Here is a 23,065-nt window from a genome sequence, read left to right as displayed (position 1 = left end):
TGTGGTCACACCAGGACTGTCCGAGAAGCGCAGTGGACACACACATGGTTAACATGCTCCACATTGGCGTCATACTCGTCTTCTCCCCTCCCCAGAGTGAGCCCACTGGGACCGTGGTTTCCGGCTTTCACTGTGGATTCAGAAGAGGCCGCTGCTGCCTCGTCAAGTACCCGGACGAGCTGACACACCTGCATCAGGCCCTGAGTCGCTCCCTGGATGCGCAGGCCGGTGCCTTGGGGATTCCAGCTCCTCGGTCAGTGCGCCTTTAGACTTCGTGGGAAGCCGGCCCTCTGAGACGTCGCTTCCTTAGAAGCCAAGGCAGAGGAGGAGATAAGCCTGGCTCCCTGCTCACTGCTGGGGCGCGATGAGCCAGCCTGCCCGAGGCCTGTGCACTGAGCTCCGGGCAGCAGCGGGGTCCGTCGGCGCTTCCTCTAGGACTGGTTTTCAACCTTCCTCATGCCGTGACCCTTTCATACAGTTCCTCATGTGTGGTGACCCCCCAACCATCACATTATTTTCGTTGCTCCTTCACCACTGTCATTTTGCTACTGTGATGAATAGGACGGCCCCTGTGAAAGGGTCGTTCGACCGCCAAAGGGGTCTTGACCCACAGGTTGAGAACCGCTGCTTGAAATGCTGACCGTGTGCTAACAGGTCTCAGGTCCAGTGTTCTTTGGAAGCTCTCCCATTTCCCGGAAACCGGAAGGCCTTCCCTCTGTGTGTGCTCACGCTCCCGAAAGCCGAGCTCCTCTTATGTAGAAGCGCGCACAGTAACCAGAGATGCTCTGCTCTGCAGATTTCCGCCGAGTGTGTGCTCCGCTCTTGCGAGCACAGCCTTGTTCCCTCTGTGCCCACTGAGGGCCCAGGCATGGACACACCCTTGGGTTCGTGGTAGTGACTGGCGCCGGGTCCTGGGTTCTGTGATTAAATGTTCATATAAGAAATAGTTCGCCAGTGAGTGTTCACTGGACAGACACACCCTGGTGCTCAGGCCCACCGGGCTGTGCCACGTGTGGGAGCCGGGTGGGGTTCAGAGTCTCATTCTGAGACTTGGCAGCGACACATCCTGAAGGGGCCACAGAACTGACGGAACCCCACCATCCCCCCGGGTTCGGCGGGTGGGGTCAGGGCAGGGGGCCTGACAGCTGTGGTGGGAAAGGCTGAGCCAGTCCGGAAGAGGCCAGCTCTCTCTCAGCCGGGGGCTCCTGGTCCTCAGTGAGGGGCTGGTCCCACACCACTTAAACTCAGTCTTGTCTTGGTCCTTAACGGATCAGAACGTGCTGGGTGGTGAGGGCACGGGGGCCCTGTGAGCTTTGGTGGCCTGGGAGAAGGTAGGAGTCCAGACCAAGCAGACTCGGGGGACTTACCAAAAGTCGGGAATACCTTGGGTTTGTGCAAGCAGCTTGCGCTCCTCGGCGTGGGGTCCATCCGTAGCTGTGGCCATTCCGTCCATCCGTGTTCCATCCGTGCCATGATGTAGGTTATGACTAGCGAAGCATCTATCGCTGAGAGCCCCACGTTGAGTGTATTAAAACACGAAGAATACTGCTCTCAGGAGGGTCAGGCATCGGGTCCAGACAGCCCATGTCATGATGTTTAGAAACGGAATTTTATGGAGAAAACTTGAGAACAGATGGATAGTTTAGTGTTTGCTGAGTCATCATTCTAGCAAGGGTCATTGTATTTTGTATTTCTGGTCATAATTATCCTCGCCGTTGTGATGTGGAAGTAATAATAGGGAGTACGGACCCCTTCTGATGGAGTTCGGAGATGGGCTGTGTCCACACAGCGGAGGCGCACCGCTGGGATTTCATGCATCTCCTACCAGAGGAGGAGAGCCTCACCCCTCTGGCTTTGGGTGGCCAAGTTCTCGGCCAGCAAGGATGGTGGGCCATGTCCAGGGAGTGGCTTGAGGCCCCTGTTTAAGGCAGCCCAGCCCCATGTGGGGGAAAGTTCCTCACCACAGGCTCCCAGAGTGGGAGGTGCCAGGAGGTGAGCCAGCTCTTGTAGACCCAGTGGCGTTGTAAGCGTCTCAGCACTGGCAGGGTCTCCGTGTGGCTTCTCCAGGTCCAGGGTTCTGGCTGCATCAAGGTAGGTCCGCGTGGCTTCTCCTCAGGGATGTCTTGTAGGGGGTCAGCCTTGTCAATAGAGTCTCCAAGGAAGTGAGCCGAGAGTCTGTCTCCTGCCTCCAAGGAGGAAGTCCAGGAGTTCCCAGAGTTCTCAGGAGAAGGCCATGCCCACACAGAGGCCTCATTGGCTATGATCCGATTGACAGACTAGACTCCACCCCTTCACTCTTAATCCTCTCCAGTCCCAAATTGACACCAGATTATGTAACTACCATGTCAACCCAAATCTACGACTCACAGCAGGGGTCTGAAAGAAGAGCAAAGTGGTGTTTCTCTCTTAATTATAGATTATACTTAATTTAAAACAAGCAAACCTTTTTTTTCATGTTTGTGTGTAAGAGAAAGTTTTATATCAAAGAGCGATTGTATATTAAGAGAACATCCCGGCCCAGTCCAAATCAAGTCCATAAGTCCAATATTAGACCATATGTCTGGTTCTAGTCCATAAATTCCTCTTCAGACTCATGCAGCCCATGCAGTGACACCGACTGCAGGAAGATCACAGGCCAGTGGTGAATCCAGTGGTGGTGGAAGCATCTCAGCCCTGGGGCTCTGGCTGCCATCAGGTGGCTTGTCAACAGCAATGTGAAGCAGAGAGAGTGTGTGTCCCAGCTCCAGGAAGGAAGACAGGAGTTTCCAGAATCCTCAGAAGGCCATGCCCACAGGGAGGGATCAGGCTGTGCCCTAATTGACAGACTCGACTCAAGTCAACAGGAGATTATTAACTGCTACAGACCACCCCTCGTCAACTTGACACTCTAACACAACGCTTTAGCCATATGTAATTTTTAAACAAAACAATAATGAAATTATATCTGTACATCATAGGATAAAACGAAAATGCTTACAGTTCAATATGTGCCAGCCTCATTGAAGCATAATATTCTATAAGTGAACAAAGACACCAATATTCTATTCCTAACAACTGCAGTTAAGTGAACACTTACACCCTAATCTTCTAAGTATATTCCCTACCTATGAGAGTTTATAAGCCAGCCACTTCCTGCCTTTGTCCACCCCTTTTTGGGGGTATCCAGGGCTGGTTTCACCGGGGGCGTGTGTTAGGCGTGTTTGATTTTAGAAGACATCGCCAAATGGTTGTACAAAATGGCCAGGCCATTTCCAATTTTACGTGTAAATTCAGTGGCCTTAGATTCGCCCTGTTGTCCAGCCAGCCCCACCGTATTGCCCAGTGTTTTTCTCACCCCACGCAGACCCTGTGCCCACTAAGAAACGGCTCCCCTCCCCTGGCCCTCCGCCGCGGTAGTTTGTAATGTTCCCACCATCGCATGTGTCTTTCTCGCGGTTTCCTATAAACCGGGTCTTTCAAGATCTGCCCTCCTGTACCGGGCTCCGCTCGCTTGTTGATCTGCCCCAGCCCCGTCTGTGGAGTAGTGACCTTCCTTTCAGCGCCGAACCCCTTTGTGCGCACAGCTGACGTTTCCTTGGCCTGGCCATCTCTGGGTGTGGCCCCCTGGGCTGCTTGCATCTGTCGGGAGTCCCTGCTTTCAGATCCTCTGGGTGTGGCATTGCTGGCCACGTGGTACACGTTTTCATGGCGACTTGGAGGGTGGTTGACAGAGCAGAGCAGCTCTCCTTTCCAAAACCCACACCAGAGTTTTGTTTGACGCCATCTGTGAGGTTCCCCAGATGTAAGGCCCCCCTTCCTCCCCATGTGTCTCGTGTCCTTCTCCCCGCACCTCCCCAGCCCTCCTGAACTCTCTTCTGGGGTGAATGCTGCCATTTTGGTCTCAGTTGGTTGGTTATGTATTCCACGGTGTTGGGCCCCCTGTGATCGCGCTTCCCCGTTGAGACCTGTCTGTTGCTTGGTTGAACGTGCAGCCGTAGGGGTGAGTACCTTTCCAGACCTGGGGGTAAACGTGTCAGGAACCCCCGAACCTTGTTGCACCTCGGCGGCGCCATCGTACCAAGGACGCACGAGGGGCTGGGGAATGAGTTGTTGGTTGTGGGCAGTGAGAAACTTGCCCAGCACCTATTTGACCATTTGTAGTTCCCAGCGTGCGCCCCCCGCCCCCTCCGGCTGGTTCCAAGCTGGACCATCGTTAGAGCCCAGTGAGTTGATGTCTGCGCTCCTGTTTGTAGGTGTGCAGTCTGCCCTGCTGCTGGCTCGCTTAGGGAGTGGCACCCTGCCCGCCAGGAGCACTCCCATATCTCATGTCAGGATCTATGTAAAGCCAAAAGCCAGTCCACTCAAGGGCAGCCCGAGGGGTGGGGCTGCGGTCCGTTGAGCTCTGCAGCGATTTTAATGCTGGTGAAAGTGTCAGCTTAACTGCTTCAAAGCAAGCTGCAAAGATGCTGGTGTGAAATGGAATATTAGATACCAGATCGACCATATAGGTGTGGGGCGGAAAGGGGGGGCTGTTGTGGTCGTCTTTAGGCGGGTGTAGCATGTGGAGCTGTGTAAGGCAGGAACCTACATCCGTTATGAGACACCAAGCTGTAAAATAAATACAAGCAGAGAATTCAGCTGAGCTGTCGCGCATGCTTCTCTGTATGGACTTGCCCTGGGCCAGCTTGGGCCCGGTCTCGCCTCGCGGGAGGCAGCTGTGGGCCAGTGGCGCCCGTTTCCTTGTTCTGGCGGAGCAGTTACAGGTTCCATCAGCAGTTGGGAACGACCAGTCGCTGTTGGGGAAAGAGACTCCGCTCTCTACTCCCATGAAGGCTGACAGTGTGGGTGACTCAGAGGGCCGGTTCTTGGGCCACAGTCGACTCCGTGGCAGTGAGTTTTGAGGGGTTTTGTGTGGGTTGTTTTTTGAAGTTTCTTCTGGTCCTTGCTAGCAGAGTAGTGGGATTTCTGGACAGATGGGCCTTAGGTGCCAAGTGTCTTTATTTTTCCTCCCCAATCACTCCTCCCCTTCTTCCTCCCGACCCCGAGTCTGCAGTGAGGTGGGGGTTTGTGTGTGTCTGGAACTGGGCTCTGATTGCGCTAACACGGTGGTTCTCAACCTTCCTCACGCCGCGACCCTTTCATGCAGTACCTCATGTGGTGGTGAACCCCCAGCCATCAAATTTTTTCATTGCTACTTAGTAACCGTAATTTTGCTACTGTTATGAATCATCATGTAAATAAATATCTGATATGCAGGATGCATTTTCATTGTTAAAATTTGAGCCTAATTAAAGCATAGCGATGAGTCACAAGAACAGTATGTAATCCCATATTGTGAAATATTTGTCGCTGATGACAAATAAATGAAATTTTGTCTTGAGGCATGGTGTAGCATGGGTCACAGGCTTCACGCTGGGTACTCGTATGAGGGCGTATCTGCATGTGGGCGGACCCGCCTGGAGATGGATAGAGGAGCGGTGTCTCGGTTCCTAGGACCAGCAGAAATAGGTGTTTTCCTATGGTCTCAGGTGACCCCTGTGAAAGGGTTGTTCAACCCCCAAAGGGGTCGGGACCCACAGGTTGAGAATGGCTGCTCTAACAGGTGGGTGTCTGGGGCTCATGCTCGCTGGGACCACCAGTGAGCTGGCCCTTCTCTCTGCGAGGCCTGTGCTTTGTACTGTGTCCTCTGCCTTGTCTTCCCCGTTAGCCTGTGTCTGTACATTTCTCATTAAACAAAGGGAAGCACAGGTGTGCTGCGCGTTGCACCAGGAAAGATTTCGCCTCGAAGGGTACTTTCCAGGATTTTGAGGGCCATGGAAATGAGCGGCCGCACCGTGAGGAGAGATTTTGGGCTGTTTTGGTCTGGTTTGGTGACACTTGCAGGCCTGGTGGCTCAGTGTGTAGGTGCCGGGTCTGCTGACTGCAAGGCCAGTGGTTCACGCACCAGATCCGCTCCCTGGGAAGGCCCGTGGGACGGTTCTTTGTCATCTAGGGTCTCTAGGAGTCAGAATTGACCAACGGGCACCAGCCACCCCCAGATGCACCTCATGCTTTGCCTCGTGACCTGTTCTGTCCACTCAGACACATTGCTTTCTCAGTCGTTTTTGAAACTCTCTCAAGTCAGATGTGAGGACCCTTCCCGGAGGCACTCCACCGGATGGTTCTGTGGATCCATTCAGATTTTCCCCAACGGAGTTCCATCTCATTGTCAAGAAATGTATTTCCCCTTGAGCCAAAGTAGCTGGTCAGCAGCGTTGCTGGTGACCCTCGTATGTGGCTGCCACCCAGGCGGTCAGGAAAGCCCAGCCTTCATCGTTGCTGGAAACAAGAAACGCATGGTGCCCCGTCTGTGGTTTCTGAGCCACATCCCTGGGGAGCAATTCCCCCAAGGACGGAGGTGGCACCTGCCTCTACATAGTCTCAGCGCTGCCCAGGAGGGCGGCCACCACGTCGCTCTGGCCTTCCCAGCAGAGCCTGTGTGTCAGTGTCGGTCTTAGCCAACCCCGCCCACTGCCGTCAAGTCCACGGCGACTGGCCCCGTGGGTTTCGAGATGGTAACTCTTTGTGAGAGTAGAAAGATTCATCTTTCTCTTGCCTGAGGAACCCAGGGATTTTGTTTCTATTTAATCCCACTCCGCGTTCACGGCGTGATCCGTGTTTGATTCTCCGGTACACCGGATGCGTTTTCCAGGGCAAGGTCAAACGTGTGAGGAGTAGGCTGTCGATGAAGGAAATGAGGATGGAAAATCCCCGACCCACGGACTCCAGTTGATGCCATTACCCCGTGTGTTTTGACCTTGTCGCTTGCTCTGCTTGACTTTCTGACAGGTGCCGCCTCAGTACGGACAGCAAGGTCTGAGTGGTTACTGCCAGCAGGGCCAGCAGCCGTATTACAACCAGCAGCCTCCGCCTCCGCACCTCCCTCCGCAGGCGCAGTACCTGCCCTCGCCGTCCCAGCAGAGGTACCAGCCGCAGCAGGTGAGCCGCCCTGCCAGCCTGAGCCCTTGTCTTCCGAATGGGGGAGGGGAGGGGTGCTTGGGGGGAAATGCAAAACTGTACCCTGAGCTCAACTTTAATTCACTCGTCTATTTTTGGATGCTTGGGATCCCAGGGTGGGAAGTTGTCTGCCTCACTGGTTGGGGCCAGCAGGAAATGCCACCGTCATTTCCGGCTCCGTGTCACCTGTGTGTGACAGCCTTCAAGAGCGTGGGCTCGGCCCTCTTGTTGAGCATCTCTGGGAGGGTGGTTTCATCGATCATGTAAGCTTGCCCGTTGGCACGTGCCTGGGTATTTATATCTGGAGCGTTCTTGTTTTTGTTTTAATGGCAACGCTACTCCGTCAGATGATCATGCCTCTGGCAGTGTTCTTAAACTCGCTTGTAAACAGATCATCACTCCAATTACAATATATTAAAATACTAAAAGGAATCATGTACTTTAAGTGTATTAAGCCGTTTCTAGCTTAAATTAGCCTCATTAAATACTCTTTTAGGTTATTGGGCTATATATTTCCGCTTACGTGACTTGTCAAGTCCATATGTACTCTGTGAGCGAATGCCATGCCATCTTCTCTGCGGAGCCCCCTTCACGAGGAACCTCAAAAGGAATCCCGAGCGAGGGACTCCCTCGGAATCCGATGGATGGATGGACGTTCAGAGTGCTGCTCCTCATCAGGGTCAGAACGTTGTAACTCCCTTTCCTGTTCTTTTTTTCCTCTGTGTGGTAGGAATGGTAAAAAGAAGGGAGGAAGTCAGTATGTGAAATGGTTTCTGCAGCTCTAACCTGTCTCTGATATGTCCTGAATAAACTGTTGGGGGTGAGCAATAGGCATTACGTGCATGGTAAGGCAGAAAAAGAGTGGGCGCCTTTGGATTGTGGTGTTACTGGAAACTAATAACTATACCGAGCATTCGGACTCGCTCGAACTCGTGTCATCGAGTCTACGCCCACTCACATCCCCCTACCGGGCAGGGCAGAACTGCCCCTCTGGACTTCTTCTGAGACTGTCTGTCCCAGGAGTAGGAAGCCGCAGCTTTCCCCGTGGAGCAGCTGGCGCTTTCTGACGGCTACCTTGCAGATCGCACCCAGCGCAGGAGCACGAAGCCACCGGACGGACGCCTTCAAGGGCTCAAAAGAAGAGACCGATTTGCATCGGAAGAAGTACAGCCAGGAGGCTTCTTAGAAACCAGGGTGGCAAGACTTCTTCTGAAGCATTTTAGACATGTTGTCAGGAGGAGCCAGTCCCCAGAAACAGACACACATGTGAGCAGAGCTTCAGCAAAGTATATACCGACAGCGCATCCTCAGGTTATCTGGGGCTTCTTTACTACATCCTTAGGCTGATTTGAGTACTTTTGTCAGGAGATTCTGATGCAAGAGTTCCAAAACAAACAGACAAACAGATTTACGGTTTTAAACAAAACACCTGAAAACAGCGTTTTCAACCTGTGGTCGCCCGATTCTTTTATTTTTTTCCCGATTCTTAACAGTAGCCCCCCCCCCCCAAAAAAAAAAAAGACAGTGATGAAGTAGCAACGAAAACAATTTTATGGTTGGGGGGTGACCACCACATGAGGAACTGTATTAAAGGGTCGCGGCGTGAGGAAGGTTGAGAACCGCCGCCTTAAAACAGCAGCTGAAGTTCAGGATCCTGTGTTGTCGTCGTCCTTGGGGGCTGGCTGTCCACTTGGCACTTGGTTACAACTCGTAGGGGTTGTGTGCACAGCAGTGTGAAACACACCCTTGTCACCCGCACCCTCACGACTGTGTCTGAGCCCATGGTTACAGCTACCGTGTAAATCCAGCTCGCTGAAGGCCCTCTTTTTTTCTCGGACCCTCTGCTTGAGCATTTATGATGTCACTTTCCGGGAGTCAGGCCACTCCTAACCAACACGTCCCAAGTTCACGTGAAGAAGTCTTGCCTGCTTGGCTTGTAAGGAGCAGAGTGATCTGGCTGTAGCTCTGTCTCCTGCTCCACAGTCCTTGGTATAGTTAATATTTTTCAACACGGCCACGGTGCAAGAGCACCGGGTGGTCCTCAGTCTCAGCTTCCACACGTGGGGAGGCCACTGAAGATGTCAGAGCCGAGAGCGGTGCCAGGTGCACCTGTCTCCAAGGGCATCCTTGCTCTCAGCGGCCCGTTTGCGCAACGTCTTAGATCGTGTGATTTCTTGACTACCGTTCCGTGGATATGGATTGCGGATTCAGGTGGCTGGTAGATGAAATTCAAGACAACTCCATTCTAATTTTCATTTATCCTGATACTGTTTACTCGTCCTCTTGCCAGGATTTTTTCCCCTTTTCTTTTTCTAATGTTGACGTTAATCCATCCTCTAGTTATTGATCCCCATGAGTAAGTGCTCCAAGTCCTCTTAACTGTAAGCAATAAAGGTGTTATCATCTGCATAGTACTGCAGGTTATTAATTAGTCTTCCCCAGCCCAGAGGCTGTGATCTCCCTCACGTAGTACAGTGCCCACAGGATAAGTGTGCTGCGAAGGAAAGACCCTGACGCACACCTTTCCTGATTTCAAAGCGTGCGGTCCCTCCCTGCTTTGTTAGGATGGCTGCCTCTTGGTCTCTGTCTAATTCTGCCATGAAGTGTTCTGGAATTCACATCCTTTGAAGTGTTAGGCATGATTGGTTTTATCTATCTCATAAAATGCCTTGGCGTAGTCAATAACACACTGGGATGCTCAGCTTTTAGCCAAATCCATCTAATACCAGCCATGGAGTCTCTGGCTTCATGTCCTTGCCTGAATCTGGCAGGAATTTAGGGCAGCTGTCCATGGACGGCTGCAACTATTTATACAGTATCTTCTGCATAATTGTCTACACCTGTGATAAGATGGTCGACTATTTCCTCATTCTCTCAGCTCCCGTTCCTGTGGAATGGTCCTGAATGTCCGGTAGATCTCTCTCGATCTCCTGGCCAGGCAGCGGCCTCCCAGATTGCTTGGCATAGGTCAGTGAGTGCTTCCTGCATTGCTTCCGTTTGGTGAGACAGCTCAAGTGCTGCTCCTTCCATTGACATGACGCATTTGCTGGTGCCTTGTTTCTCCACTGTCTTGAGTGCAGGCAGTTACTGATCATCCTGTTCGATGTCAGCCAGTTCTTTTCGATACACTGAAGCCAGTAGCCCGTCCATCCTTGCATGCGTCCTGCACCCTTCAGTATGTTGCTCACGGCTTCCTTCTGCAGCACAACTTGAGGTTTGTATTTTTGTTTCAGTTTCTTGCAGTTTGAGAAATGATGACTGTCTTTTTCTTTTTGGGCTTTCTAACTCTTACCTTTGTCTTGGAAATGTATTGAGGTAGGGTGTACATTGTTTCAGAATGATCTGGTCTGGCCTGTATTAAAGTGTGGTCAATTTTTAAACTTTCACACCAGTGTTTTTTAAGGGAGAGAGACAGTGGTGTCTAGGTTTTTAATATATAAAATTGCTGGCTTTTCCTGAGGCTTTCTGAGCCGGATTGAAACTCTGTGTGGACACAGAATGGTTTTCATGTCACCATAACCTAGGACTTGTCTCACTTTAGTGTCTAAAGTGAATCCCTGATCCTCGAACCTGCTGGCCCACGAGTCCTGCGGGCCGGTCATTTCTGTCAAGGTTGGCGCTTGAGGTTTCCTCCACGTATAAAGGAGTGGCTTAGAATTGCCCGTCCTGGTTGTCCCCATAAGACAGATTGGGAAATTTCTTTAGGAAATGAGATCTAGGATTGTTGGCATTTTGAGCATCTCCAAACCCCAAACACCTTCCCAAACAAAGCAAAAAATTGCAAATCGAGGATTTTCAAACTCAAGCCAAATTTTTATAAGGTTTCATAAGAATTTATAGATATTTAAAAAACCCCAAATGCCCAACTATGTTTAATGGAATATGTTAGTGCTTTGTTTGAACCAAAGCATTTGCTCTCCATGTGCTCCTTTATGTCCAAAATAGCTTATTTGCCCTGTTTTTTTTTAGCAGATCAGTAAATAATACTTTATATCTTTCTATATGACTGATAACAAAAGTTAATTTCAAGGTCCCATGAAGTGACCTCATCTTGCGTCTAACCATTTTAAAAGTTACCGTTAACCTTTGGTTATGGAATAGTCAATAGTCAACAACTCATTTTGAAATTTAAGTGTATAAGGAAAGTCTAAGAAAAGAGGAAGCAAAACATTATTATTGGCTCAAACCTCTTTCGATGTATCTTGAAGTGATTCTTTTCATTTCTCTATGCAGTAAAGGCATACCGTATGCGATGTGCTATGGCAGATAGCTGGCCAAGTGGCCCTAGATGTGAATCACACCTAATTGCTCTGAGTTAAGTACAAATTCAAATCAAAGACAGACCTGGGAACTTATCGACCCTTGTTTATAATCGATGGAGTCAGTGTCATGGGTAGAGGGGCCTCTTTGACCTCCTCTGGCTTCCCCGTTGCCACAAGGCAAAAGTCATGCATGCCCCCTCCCTTCATCCTTCTTTCCCGCAGACAACATTCACAATGAAGGGGTTGATTAGGGAAGTTAACAGATTACCACAAGTCAGGATCAGTGAACAGTAAGGATACAGTTGCTTGTCCATTGCAGTACCTCTCAGCCACAGCCAAGTCTCATTCTTCAGCCCTCAGTCAGGTGGACCGGGCCTCTACCTCTACCTGCCGGGAAGCCTGCCTGTCACTTGGCCTCCAGGTCCCCTCTGTTTTGGTGTGGCTCTTCTGTTCTGCCGCATGGTCTCTTTGCTTCAGCCTCTGTCCTTGGCCTGGATTCTTCGCTCCATGGTCTCCGGTGCCCTTGGTCTTCTGCTTGAGACAGATCTTGAGCGTGCACTTGTTTTGATGATCGCGAGATGATGATGCTCTCTGTTTCTGAGATGGCTCTTATACACAGAGGAATTGATGGGGATTTTTGTCTTTAGGAGACCATTCCCCTAAGGGAACAAAGGGTGGAACTCAGCTCACACTCTTATTATTAAATGAGAGATTTAATCCCACCTTCCCATGTCTGTTAGCACAGCAGAGAACGCCACCAACATAAAGTCCAGAATTATAGAACAGTCCATATTAATTGATTATCTTAACTGTCTGTGTTGGTCTGGGTTGACTAGAGAAACAAATCCAGGGAGACACCTGTGCAGAAGAAAGAGCTTTATATAACACAGCAATTGTACATTAAGAAAACATCCTAGCCCAGTCCATAAGTGCGATATTACCCCATTTGTCGATACTAGTCCGTAAGTTCCTCTTTAGACTCACACATTCAGCCATGCAATGATGCTGAATGCAGGGAGATCACAGGCCAGGGGTGGGAAGTTTTTTGGATCCAGTGGTGGTAGAAGCATCTCAGCACTGACATGGTCTCCACGTGGCACTTTCAGCTCCACGGCTCTGACTCCATCAGCGTAGCCCCATGTGGCTTGTCATCAGGAAGACAAAGCAGAGGGAGAGTATGTGTCCCACCTCCAGGGAGGAAGACAGGAGTTCCCAGGATCCTCTGGAGAAGGCCATACCCACACAGAGGCATGATTGGCTATGACCTGATTGACAGGCTAGACTCCACCCCTATCACCTGTTTAACAAGTTGACATGAAATTATGTAACTACCACCCTTAACTATATAAAATGTGCTCTCACAGGGTCCACATCACATACTGTCCTGTTTCACAGCATATCGGCATGCTGTGTTAAACGATGCTTGACTGTTTTGTTTAGATTATGATTGTTGTTGAGAATCTTCTTAAATATTTTAAAGCAGTTGTATTTTCTTTTTTTCCTGAACTGTAAATTTATAGTTTGTACCTGAATGTTTTCTATTAACCTGTAAGTCTTTTAAAAAACAGATTTATACGCTCTATAAGCAGATTAGATCTATTGGTATATCTCTAAAACAATTGCCAACTGCTGCCTTATATGCTGTCATTTTTCTTATGACATCAATTTTAATGTTTTTGTTAGTTATGTAGAAAGAGTTTCTTTTCTGGTTATTTCTAATTTTGTGTTTAAATGTACTCAAAAGTTACCAATTTCTTGAAAATTCCTTTTGGATTTTTAGCCTCAAAGGCCTTCCCACCCGAGGACCCTAAGGAAGGGAAGCCTCCCCTCATGCTCTGCAGCATGTTCATCCATTCAGATTGGCATGGAATTGACCCTGCTCTACAGAGAGAGGTGTGGTCCAAATGATCACTTCTTCCCCCCTCACCCGATGGCTCCTTGCCTTTTAAACACCTCAGCTGGAGTAGGCGGTCTGCTGTCCACTCTGTGAAGATGCTACCTTTACTGTGCTTATATCTGATAGTACATGATCATTACTCACCCTTTTCAGAGTTCTCTTGGCTGTTTTCATTTGCTTGTTTTTTTTATATACACCTCCTTGTTCTTATCTTTTTTTTATTTTCTTGCTCTGATAATAGACTCTTTGCATTCTTTCCTATAGAATAGATGCCATTTGCTAAAGAGCGTAGTAACACCACCACCGGAGTGCCTCGTTGGGCACAGTTTGCTTGTGGAGGCGCGGCACCCCGGGCAGGAGTCCCCTCACCGTACTGGAGGAGGGCACAGAATGAGCTTGTGTGTACAGAGATCACCCCGCAGGCCTGGGAGAAGGCACCGGGCACCTCAGGAGCAGCAGGGACATGGCGGCTCTGGGAGGGAGAGTTTCTGTGGGGCCGGCCATGCGCTAGGTCAGCGGCTCTCAAACTGTGGGTTTCCACCCCTTTGGGGTTCGAACGACCCTTTCATAGGGGTCGCCTAAGACCATCGGAAAACCCATAAATATTTCACAATGTACAATTGTTTTGTGATTAATCACTATGCTTTAATTATGTTTAATTATGTTCAGTTCGTAACAATGAAAATACATCCTGCATATCAGATATTTACATTGCGATTCATAACAGTAGCAAAATTATAGTTATGAAACAGCAACAAAAATAATTTGATGGTTGGGGGTCACCACACCATGAGGAACTGAATGAAAGGGCTGCGGCATTTGGAAGGTTGAGAACTGCTGTGCTAGGTGATTCCAGAAAGTTTAGGGAGGTTGAGTGCCTTTCCGGGTTTGCTGTCTCAAGATGCTCTGGATGTTTTTACAGTTGGCTGGATTGGCGGGCATGAGCCGGCCCCACAGTGGTCATTGGTTCAGGAGAACCAATCAGAGAAAGACAGCTAGTGGTCATTCTTGTGGTGAGAGTGGCCTTGCCCGGTGGGTATTTATCACAATGAAATACGTGATGGCCATTGCAGTCTGATTATTCTCAGGGCCGTTTTTCTTCTGCTTAACTTTCTCCAGCCCAACTCCTCCTTCCTGATACCCCCTTACCGGCAGGTTTTGCCGTTTGTTAAGTGGCTTTTCATCTCTCTAGGGCATCCACCTGAAGAGCATCTGTGTGGGTTCTCACTCTTTTGTTACTATTGTAGATTGTACCTGACATTTCCAGATTGATATTGTTAATGTTGTATTGATAGCGTTATATCCGAAAATGCGTATTGATTTCTTAAATTCTTCTTAACTGTAATAGTTGATAATTTTATATTCCCTGAGGTTATTTAGCTTAATTTTAAAAAATCTGCAATAATCCCAGTTTTGCTTTAAATAGAATAGAAGCCACACCCTCCAACTTCTGTTTGTCTTGGGGCAGGCTGGGTTCTCTGCAGTGTTTAAGGGCATGGGCCAGTCTGTGCTGTTCAGGAATAAGAGGACGGCACCCAGCATTAATCCTTCAACCTTTGTTGCCTTTCTTTCATGGTGGTCCCAGGGGTCTGAAGTAGAACTGTGCTCCATAGGGGTTTTCAGGGCCTCATTTTGTTGGAAGTACATCTCTAGGCCTTTCTTCCAAGGCCCCTCTAATAATAGTAGGTTTTTCCCCTTTCACTGTGGAATGTCATTCGATTGTGTGGGTGTACCGCATTTTGCCTAGCCATTTCCCAGTTGATAATCATTTTGGATTCATGCAGACCCCGCTCCCATTTCAAGCCGGCAGAAGAAGTTTGAAAGGAGTCCTGCTGAGAGGTCAGTGGTTCAAATACACTAGCTTCTCTGAAGGAGAATGCTGAGCCTGTGTCCTACATTAAAGATCGACAAAGCACATGTGGAGTAATCCTACTTGGTCACCTAGAGAGGCTCTAAGTCTGAATCAATCAGGAGGCCAGTGGGGTTCAAATGTTTTTTTGTTTTTTTTTAAAGGCAGCAATTTGTGACTGCCTTTGAAACATGGCCGCCCCATTTGCCCTTCCCACGGTGTTTGCAGTTTCCATTTTCTCGCTCCTTGCTCTTCGGCTACGTTCTCTACAGAAGCAAAACCAGCAAAGTCGTGTGTGTATGTGAACACACACATGTGTTTATAGATGTCTGTATAGATAGGTAGATAAATACGGGTTCTCTCAAGGAAATAGCTCAGGCAGTGGTAGGTGCTGGCAAGTTCTGAGTCTGGGCCAGTGTCAGGCCGGAGGCTTCTCCTGGCTCCTGCAAGTCAGATGATAGGCTGTTGGTTGGGGAGGAGAGTGAATCCAGGCCAGCAGGTAAGATGGCAATCAGCTGACTCACAATCTGTAGAGGCAGGTGACTCCCAAGATCGGCAGGCAGTACAGTGGCCTGTGCTGGGTCAAGTCCAAAGAACTAGCGGTCAGGTGACAAGCCAGATGTTGGATCCAGGAAAAGGCCTGAGGGCTTTGCCAGATCATTCCCAAATTTTTGTAGCAGGCCACACCTCGGAGGAAGTGTCTTTCGTGGTAGAGCTCATCGTGGAAGTGATCACATTGTAATAGATTGCATCTCTGAGGGATGACTACATCACAACCAGCAAGCAACTGGGGGATCGTGGCCCAGCCTGGTTGACATGCAACCTGAATTATCACACTTGCTAGCATTGATTATTTTCTGTCCTTTTTATAAGAACATCCCGTAGTGGGTGCGATGTGATATCTCTGTGGTCTTGATTTGTTTTTCCTTAATGATTAGTGGTATTGGGATATTCTTTCATGTATTTTGTTAGCCACTGACATATTTCGTTTGATGAACTTTCTATACAGTTGTGCATTTTTAATGGTATGGTTACCTCTCTTGATATTGCAATGTGTAAACAGCTCTTTAAAAAAAATCAAAAACACCCCCCAACAAGTCCTTTTTCAGATATATGATTTTCAAGTATTTTCTCCCACTCTGTCCTACTTTTTTTAAGTGTTTCATGTGAAGGGCAAAGGTTTTAAAAAAATTTTTGATGGCCAGTTTATCAATGATTATTTTATGAATTTTGCTTAAGAACTCTGCTCAACCAGCGGTCATGGGAGTTTCCTTCCTGAAGTTTTAGGTGTAGCACTGAGTTGCTATACAGTGTGAGATGAGGCCTTTGGTCCACCTTTTCCATTTTCCCCATTAAGTTGTCTGGACGCCTCATTGAATATTGGTTCCACTGATTTATATGCATGGCCCATGCCTGTGCCATACTGTCTTGAAATCTTTGACTTTTGGGTATTTTTTGAAATTGAGTAGTATATATTCCATAGGTTCCCGCTCCCTTCTTTTTCAAAATTATTTTGCCTATCTTAATGGTCCATTACATTTTCAATTGTAGAGCTATTGGGTTAATTTCCACAAAAGGAGTATGCATAGGCAGTGGTGATTTTATTTTTATTTTTTTAATTGGTTATTTTGGGGAGACTGGCCATTAGGTTTTCATGGCTTCTTTGGGAATTTGTCCATACAGGTCCCTGCCATCTGCCAATGTAGACCACTTTACTCTTTCCTTTCTTGCCTGGATGGATGCCTTCATTTCTTTCTTCTTTTCCTCACCGAAGTATTCTAGGTAATTTTAGGGCTCATTTCTACATCTGAGCTGTGCTACCAAGCTGTCCAATCTGTCTATTGAGTCTTTAATGTAAAGTTATGTGACTTTTAAAGTTGAAGTTCCCTCGCTCCAGAAGGCTTGGCGTTTGCACCAGTCACCTAGGGCTCCTTTTGAATTTTATTTTCTAAATTTTGTGTTATAAAAAAAGTCTGACTATGCAGGTGCGCAGGGACTACATGAGCCCCCTCATGCCATCACCGACATCATGTAATACTTCCCTTCTTTCCTCGGTGCCACCACCCTTTCTCCAGAGTAGTTTAAGTTCCAATCGCAGGCCTCCCACCTCACCACTAAGGAGTCCATTAGTCATCTGTGAAAAGGAAGGCATTCGCTGCACAGCCACATCCCTGTCACTCAGCCTCACGAAATTGACTGTGATTTCTTCCTTCTGATACCCCACTGCCGCTCACGTAGCCTCCACTGCCCCCATCGTCAGACTTCCTCTGTCTCCAGCTCAATGAACCCACTGTATTAAATGGATTTCATCTTCCTCCTTTTACCAGTTCTCTCTCTCCACACCCCACTTTGGCATGTTGACCACACTGGCTTAGCGAGTGGTTTTCTCTCCATCCTCTTTAACTGACCTGCCCAGCAGCCTGCCTTCCCTTAGACAGGACCTGTAAGAGCCATCTTCTCCCCGCAAACTACAGCTGATTTCAAGCAGGGATGTCTGCATGGGTCTGTTCTAAAAATCGAACAGTAAAGTAGGGACAGCATTTCAGGTTTTATTATTTTTAATCTACAGTTGAGCCTTGGACCACATGAGTGTACACTGCTTTGGCCCACCTACAGGCACTTAGACACACACACACACACACACACACACACACACACACACACACACACACACACACACACACACACACACCATCACTCACCATCAAGTGACACTAACCGTGCCCGCGTGAAGGAGACTGTGTGCCACAGTTACACGTGACATCTGTGCTTTGAGTGCATGTCTCACCGTGTTTAGTGCAGGGCTGTCAACCTTGACTAGCACCGTGGGACCCGGACCAAGCACCACTGATGATGTTGGGGGGTCCCCAAGAAGCAGAGAAAAGTCAAGTCAAGAAAAAGCTGAACGGCCAGATGCGTGCCACAGGCCGAGGTCTGCAGCTGAGGTTGCTACCATTTCAAGCTAGAGGGGTTCAGTCGGACCGTTGTAAAGGAATAACAAGGACAACTGTGGTCATCACTGGAGCGACGCCAGCAGGCTCGTAAAACACTGACTTTACGTGAAATAGCTTTTCTCTCATTGAGAAAGCACGGCACGTATGTGGTGCAGCGTAGAATACACCCCAGCCTAAACCAGACTCATTGCCGATGAGTCTGTCCCAGCTCATAATGGCCCTGTGAGTGAGTAGAACTCCCCAGTGGGTTTCCGAGACTCACTCTTTACGGGAGTAGAAAGCTTCATCTTTCTCCGGAGGAATGGCTGACTGGGGGGTTTGAACTACCGACCTTGTGTTAGCAGCCCCACTTGTCACCACTAGCCACCAGGGAGGGGTTTATTTTTAACATAAGGAGCCGTTTTAAGCAACAGAATGTCCAAAAGCTTTTAAGGGATTCATGAGCATAACTTAGGAAGAAGTTTCTACTATTTCCCCTAAGTAAAAACGCTGCATTTGAAATATGTTTTGGAAGTTGCTCCTCCCAGTAACTCCCTAAAGCGGTTCAGAAGTTGGGTGAAGCACGCTGCCTGTGAGCCAGTTTGAAGCAAACGTGCAGTATTTTAATTGTTTATTGTAAGTGATGTTTCTTAATGCTTCAGATGACAACAGATTAATTTATCAACTGTTCCCTGCCCTCCCGGTCAGTGGGAACATAAACTGGAAGGAAGACCGTGTTCACTCAGGGGAGTGACCATTTCACTGATTTGGCGGTAAGATCTTGCTGAGGAGCAAAGGTGGGGCATTTCTGGTCTGTTATACTAGTGCTTAGATCTTAACAGAGGAGTCTATTAATGAACTTGATAATGCAGACAGTGGGAACGGAAGGAGGTCACAACGGCCCTCTTGCTTCCCACTCTCCTCTCCAAACTCCCATGGCCCTCGGCTCTGTCTGGGCCAGGGCAGGGAAGCGTCCATTATTTAAGGAGCTCAGGAGCAGCTGAGATGACAATGACTGTGTTCGTTGTCTGGTCTGAGCAAGGAGAGCGTCTAGACTGATGCCTGGCTGCGCGCGGTAACCACGCGGACTCTTCAGAGGCTGGGAGAACTCGATGCCTCTGGGTGCAGAGGTGTGTGTCTTCCTCTTCCTCAGCCCACAAGGCTGGAGCCGCCGAAGGTCAGCAGGTAGTGAGGCAGGCCCACCCACCCTCTCCTTCCTGGGAGAGGCCAGCTTCTACAGAGCTCAGCAGGGATGTTTCCGTCTAGGCCGTTAAGTTTGTTCTGTTTCATTGCACTTGTAACTGTCCGGCTGGGCCTTTGCATCTGTGCTAGAGCAGTGGCGAAGAGCAGGTGTCTTCTAAGGTTGAAGCTTCGGAAGCTCTCTGATGGAAAACGTGTAGAAGTTCTTTTAATAGCTTTCGGATGGTAACTGGGAACCTGACTGCTTTGGATTGAGACTTGATAATGCTATACCCTTCCAGTTTAACATTTTAAAAGTTTTTATTTTTCCTTTCAAGTGCCGGGAGGAGAGGGAGGCAGAGCAGAGGCAGGCCGCACTGTTTAGAGAGGACCTCAGGACTGCCCTCTAGAGAGGGACCAGGCCAGACTCCCAGCTTAGGGCGATGGGGGCTCCCACAGGCCTGGGAAATGCCTGGTCATACCCTGTACACCAGTCACAGCTAAGGGAACACTTCACACAAGTTGGAGGGGGTCAGGGTTTGCTCTGAAACCCAGGCACACTGGGGGCACCACCATTCTGCGGGAGGCCTGTTCCCCTAGCTCCTTCTCCTGTCCTCCCCTCCCCTTCTTTCTCTCTTCTGTTCTCTGATCCTCTTCCCCCTGCCCAGCCTCCCACCCTGCTCACCATAACCCCCCCCCCCACCTACACACACACACTCACCCAGGTCCTGGTGCTGGGGAGGCCACCTCTCCCGTGCTCCACCTGGACCTGTCGCTTTCTGTCCTCTGGGGGTGCTCACCTTTGTACCCTCCACCTCCTGCACAGGCTGAGGAGGCATTGCACACCTGCCCCCATGAGCCTCCCCTCTCTCTGATGCTTGTGTTCTGACCAGAGGGACTCGTGGACGGGGGTAGGGGGTTGGGGGTAGGGGTGCGTGTGAGATTATGATTGTGATTTTGTTCTGGGCCTGTTCCTTGTTGTTCTCAGCTGCCTGTGTGTGTCTAACTTCTCTTTCCCTCGGTTAGGTAGGGAAAGAGTGTGAAGCCATGCCCACCTGAACTTCCTGAAGCTTGGCTCATGCCTCCTGTTTTCCAGAACTCCTAGCCCAGGGAGAGAGACAGGAAGGGTGTGTGGCGCATTTCAGGAGCGGCTGCAGGTGCTTGACCTAATGCCTACCTCCAGGAGGGACCTGAGTGGGCAGTGGTCTCATGTCCCTGAAAGAGGGGGACTTGGAGGCAGAGTCAGCTCAACCCCTCGGTGCATTCGCCCAGGGCCAGGCTTTGGGGGTGCATTCTTTCCCCTGCATCTGGAAGCGGGCCGGGAGTTCTGCTTACGAGGGTGGAGTCTGGGGCTTTTCTTACATCAGATTCACCTGGGTGCTTATCTGAGGCCCGCCTTCACCCACCCCCAAACCATTCTGAGGATGGGAGGGGGTACCCTGAAGATCTGCCGTGAACTCCACGGGCAAGGCCGGAGGCTTCCCAGCCTGTGAGAGCCCCTGACTTACTGAGAGGGCAGAGAGCGACTGATACCTGGTGAGGGGCTTGGCTTAGTTTCAACTCTTCATCCCATGGGGGTTGCTGGCACCTGTGCTGGCCCCAGAGGCCGGCCCCCGTTCAAACCCATCGGCTGCTGTAAAGGGTAGGGGTGCGGGTGGGGTTGGGACCAGACGGGGCTATATCTGCTCCGGTAAAGGTTTGCAAAACCCAGAAACCCTACCTAGGGGTCGCTGTAAGTTCGAAGAACCTTGATGGCTGGTGCTTTGGCCATTGCTGCACTGTCCCCAGAGAGAGCTGGCCTTCAAGTCTCAGGAACACGGTGTGGGTCTTCTCGATGTTGGTGAGCCCAGCGCCTCTGGAACTCCAGGGTGCAGGAGAATCAAGGGAGGGGCTTGGGAAACGGTAGATGGCTGGACCCTAACAGCCGCAGCCCCACCTTGCTACTCAGTAACACCTGGGTCACTGAGTGGGCAAAGAGAATTTGTTGTTCAGTGTATTAGTCTAGGTACTTTAGAGAAACAAATCCACAGCAACTCATGGATAAGAGAGTTTTATGTAAAGAAAGTGTGCATCGCATCACGAGAGCATCTCAACCCAATGCTGCCCAAGCCCATAAGTCCAACATTAACCCATTAACCCAACACCAGTCCACAAAGTCCTCCACCTCATAAAACAGAGGCAATGATGCCGACTGCAGGAGGAAAGCTGAGTCAGTGAACGAACAAGCATCTCAGCACTAGCAGGGGTCTCCACACGGCTGCTCCAGCACCCAGGGTTGCATCGGGATAGGTCCATGTGGCTTCTCCTTGGGGATGTCTTGTAGGAAGTCAATCTTGCAAGCTGAAGCAGGGAACTGCTAAGGCAGCTGCACCCGGTGCAACCATCACAAAGCAAGAGACCCGAGAGCTGGAAAGACGAGGCTCACTGAGCCATTTATCTCTCTGCCCTTCAATTAATCCCACAGGTGTTTATCGGCCAGGTTGGCACAATTAACTAACTCATTCAGATAACCTGTTTCAACTTGATTTTTAAAAGATTGTTAAAGTAACATGTGACCCATGGCCGTGGAGTTGATTCTGACTCCGAGTGACCCCAGAGAACGTCTTAGGACTGTAATCCCTTGGGAGGTGGACAGTCCCCTCGCTCCTCCCTGGAGTGGCTGGTGGGTTTGAAACAACCCCCCGACGCCCCCTACTCCCGTTCCACTAGCAGCTGAGCTCCCTTCAAGTTGTGTTTCCAAACGCAAACCAAAATGCACAGCAGAGTCAAGTCTGACTCTTAGCGACCCTACAGGACAGGCTAGCACTGCCCCTCTGGTCTCCAAGGCTGTCCATCTGTGTGGGAGCAGCCAGCCTCTTCTTCTTCCACAGAGCTTCTGATGGGTGGTGATTTCCATACGACACATGATGCATCCGTTATATATTTGATTACAGAAATGATCTGTAAACTCTCTGATCTAGAGAGATAATTTGCTCTCATTTTAAAAGGAAGGTGCCTGAGTGGTACAGTGGGCTAAATACTGTGCTGCTGACCACAAAATCAGCACTTCAGATCTAGCAGCTGCTTCGTTCCAGACAGCGGAGGCTCTCTGCCCCTGAAAAAGAGCCTCAAAGCGCTAGGGTTAGTTCTCTTCTGCCCTGTAGGGTCGCTCTGAGTCAGTAGGAGAACAGTGCACCCTGGCCACAAAGCTCTGATCGTCTTTTGTGACTTCTCTTCGGCGACGCTTCCCCCGGCTGGTTGCCTCAGGATTCCGGCTTCCATGAAGGAGCCAGCTACTTTGACAGTCAGGATGAGCTGGCAGGGAAGCCTTGAAGTAGGATCTTCCTGGGCCCACCCTCCTCTCTCCGGCAAAAACAAATCCTGTCCCCGCTGGTGCCGTAAGTTCTGTTTCGGTGGGGCGCTCAGCCCCTGCCTTGTCACGCATGCCAGCCTTCTCATTAAAGCGCTGTGACCATGGAGGCTGGCTGCCCCGGAGAGCTTCCGGCTGGAGTGACTCAGCCCGCCAGAGCTGTGCCGCGGATGCAATTTGGACACTAGCCCTTTCTGGAAATTCGTTAGCCGGGCTTTCCTTATTTGTTCTTTTTTTGAAAGGGTGAGCTGTCTGTTCCCCTAATGACAGCCTCAGAAACCCTCCCCCGGCCCCCAGGCACCCACCGAGTCAGCAGGGACTCTGGCCCTGGGTTTGGCTGGCTTGTGTGAATCTCTCTGTTCCGGTGAGCCATGCTGGTATCGATACTCCCTCTGCTTAGTTTTTTTTTTTTTTTTTAGTTATTTATTTATTTGTCATTGGCTCCCTCTGTTTATTTTTATCTTGAACCCTTCCAAGTCCTTATGGGGGGTTTGGTGAAAGCCACACCACCTTTCCCCAAAATGCATCCGCTACCCTCCTTAGTTGTTCTGTGACCTCAGGCATTTGCCAAACCCTCTGCTCTCCTCCAACGCTGGCCCTAGGAGAGAGTTCTAGCCCCAG

At 49.7% G+C, this 23,065-nt stretch overlaps 1 protein-coding gene across 1 annotated transcript in view; it reads left to right on the top strand.

Annotated features, from left to right (window-relative positions):
• ARID1B (AT-rich interaction domain 1B) overlaps positions 1 to 23,065 on the top strand; it is a 379,095-nt gene that overhangs the window by 66,188 nt on the left and 289,842 nt on the right. The window contains exon 2 of the mRNA XM_045294542.1: positions 6,808 to 6,957. Within this exon, the coding sequence (XP_045150477.1) occupies positions 6,808 to 6,957 (150 nt within the window). The remainder of the gene's footprint in view (positions 1 to 6,807; positions 6,958 to 23,065) is intronic.

This window comes from Echinops telfairi, unplaced genomic scaffold (genome assembly GCF_000313985.2).
Source record: "Echinops telfairi isolate 266 unplaced genomic scaffold, ASM31398v2 ScPeMD7_3533;HRSCAF=4204_0, whole genome shotgun sequence".
Taxonomy (NCBI): domain Eukaryota; kingdom Metazoa; phylum Chordata; class Mammalia; order Afrosoricida; family Tenrecidae; genus Echinops; species Echinops telfairi.
The sequence above is the reverse complement of the archived record's forward strand: the minus strand, read 5'-3'. Positions and strand labels throughout refer to the sequence as shown.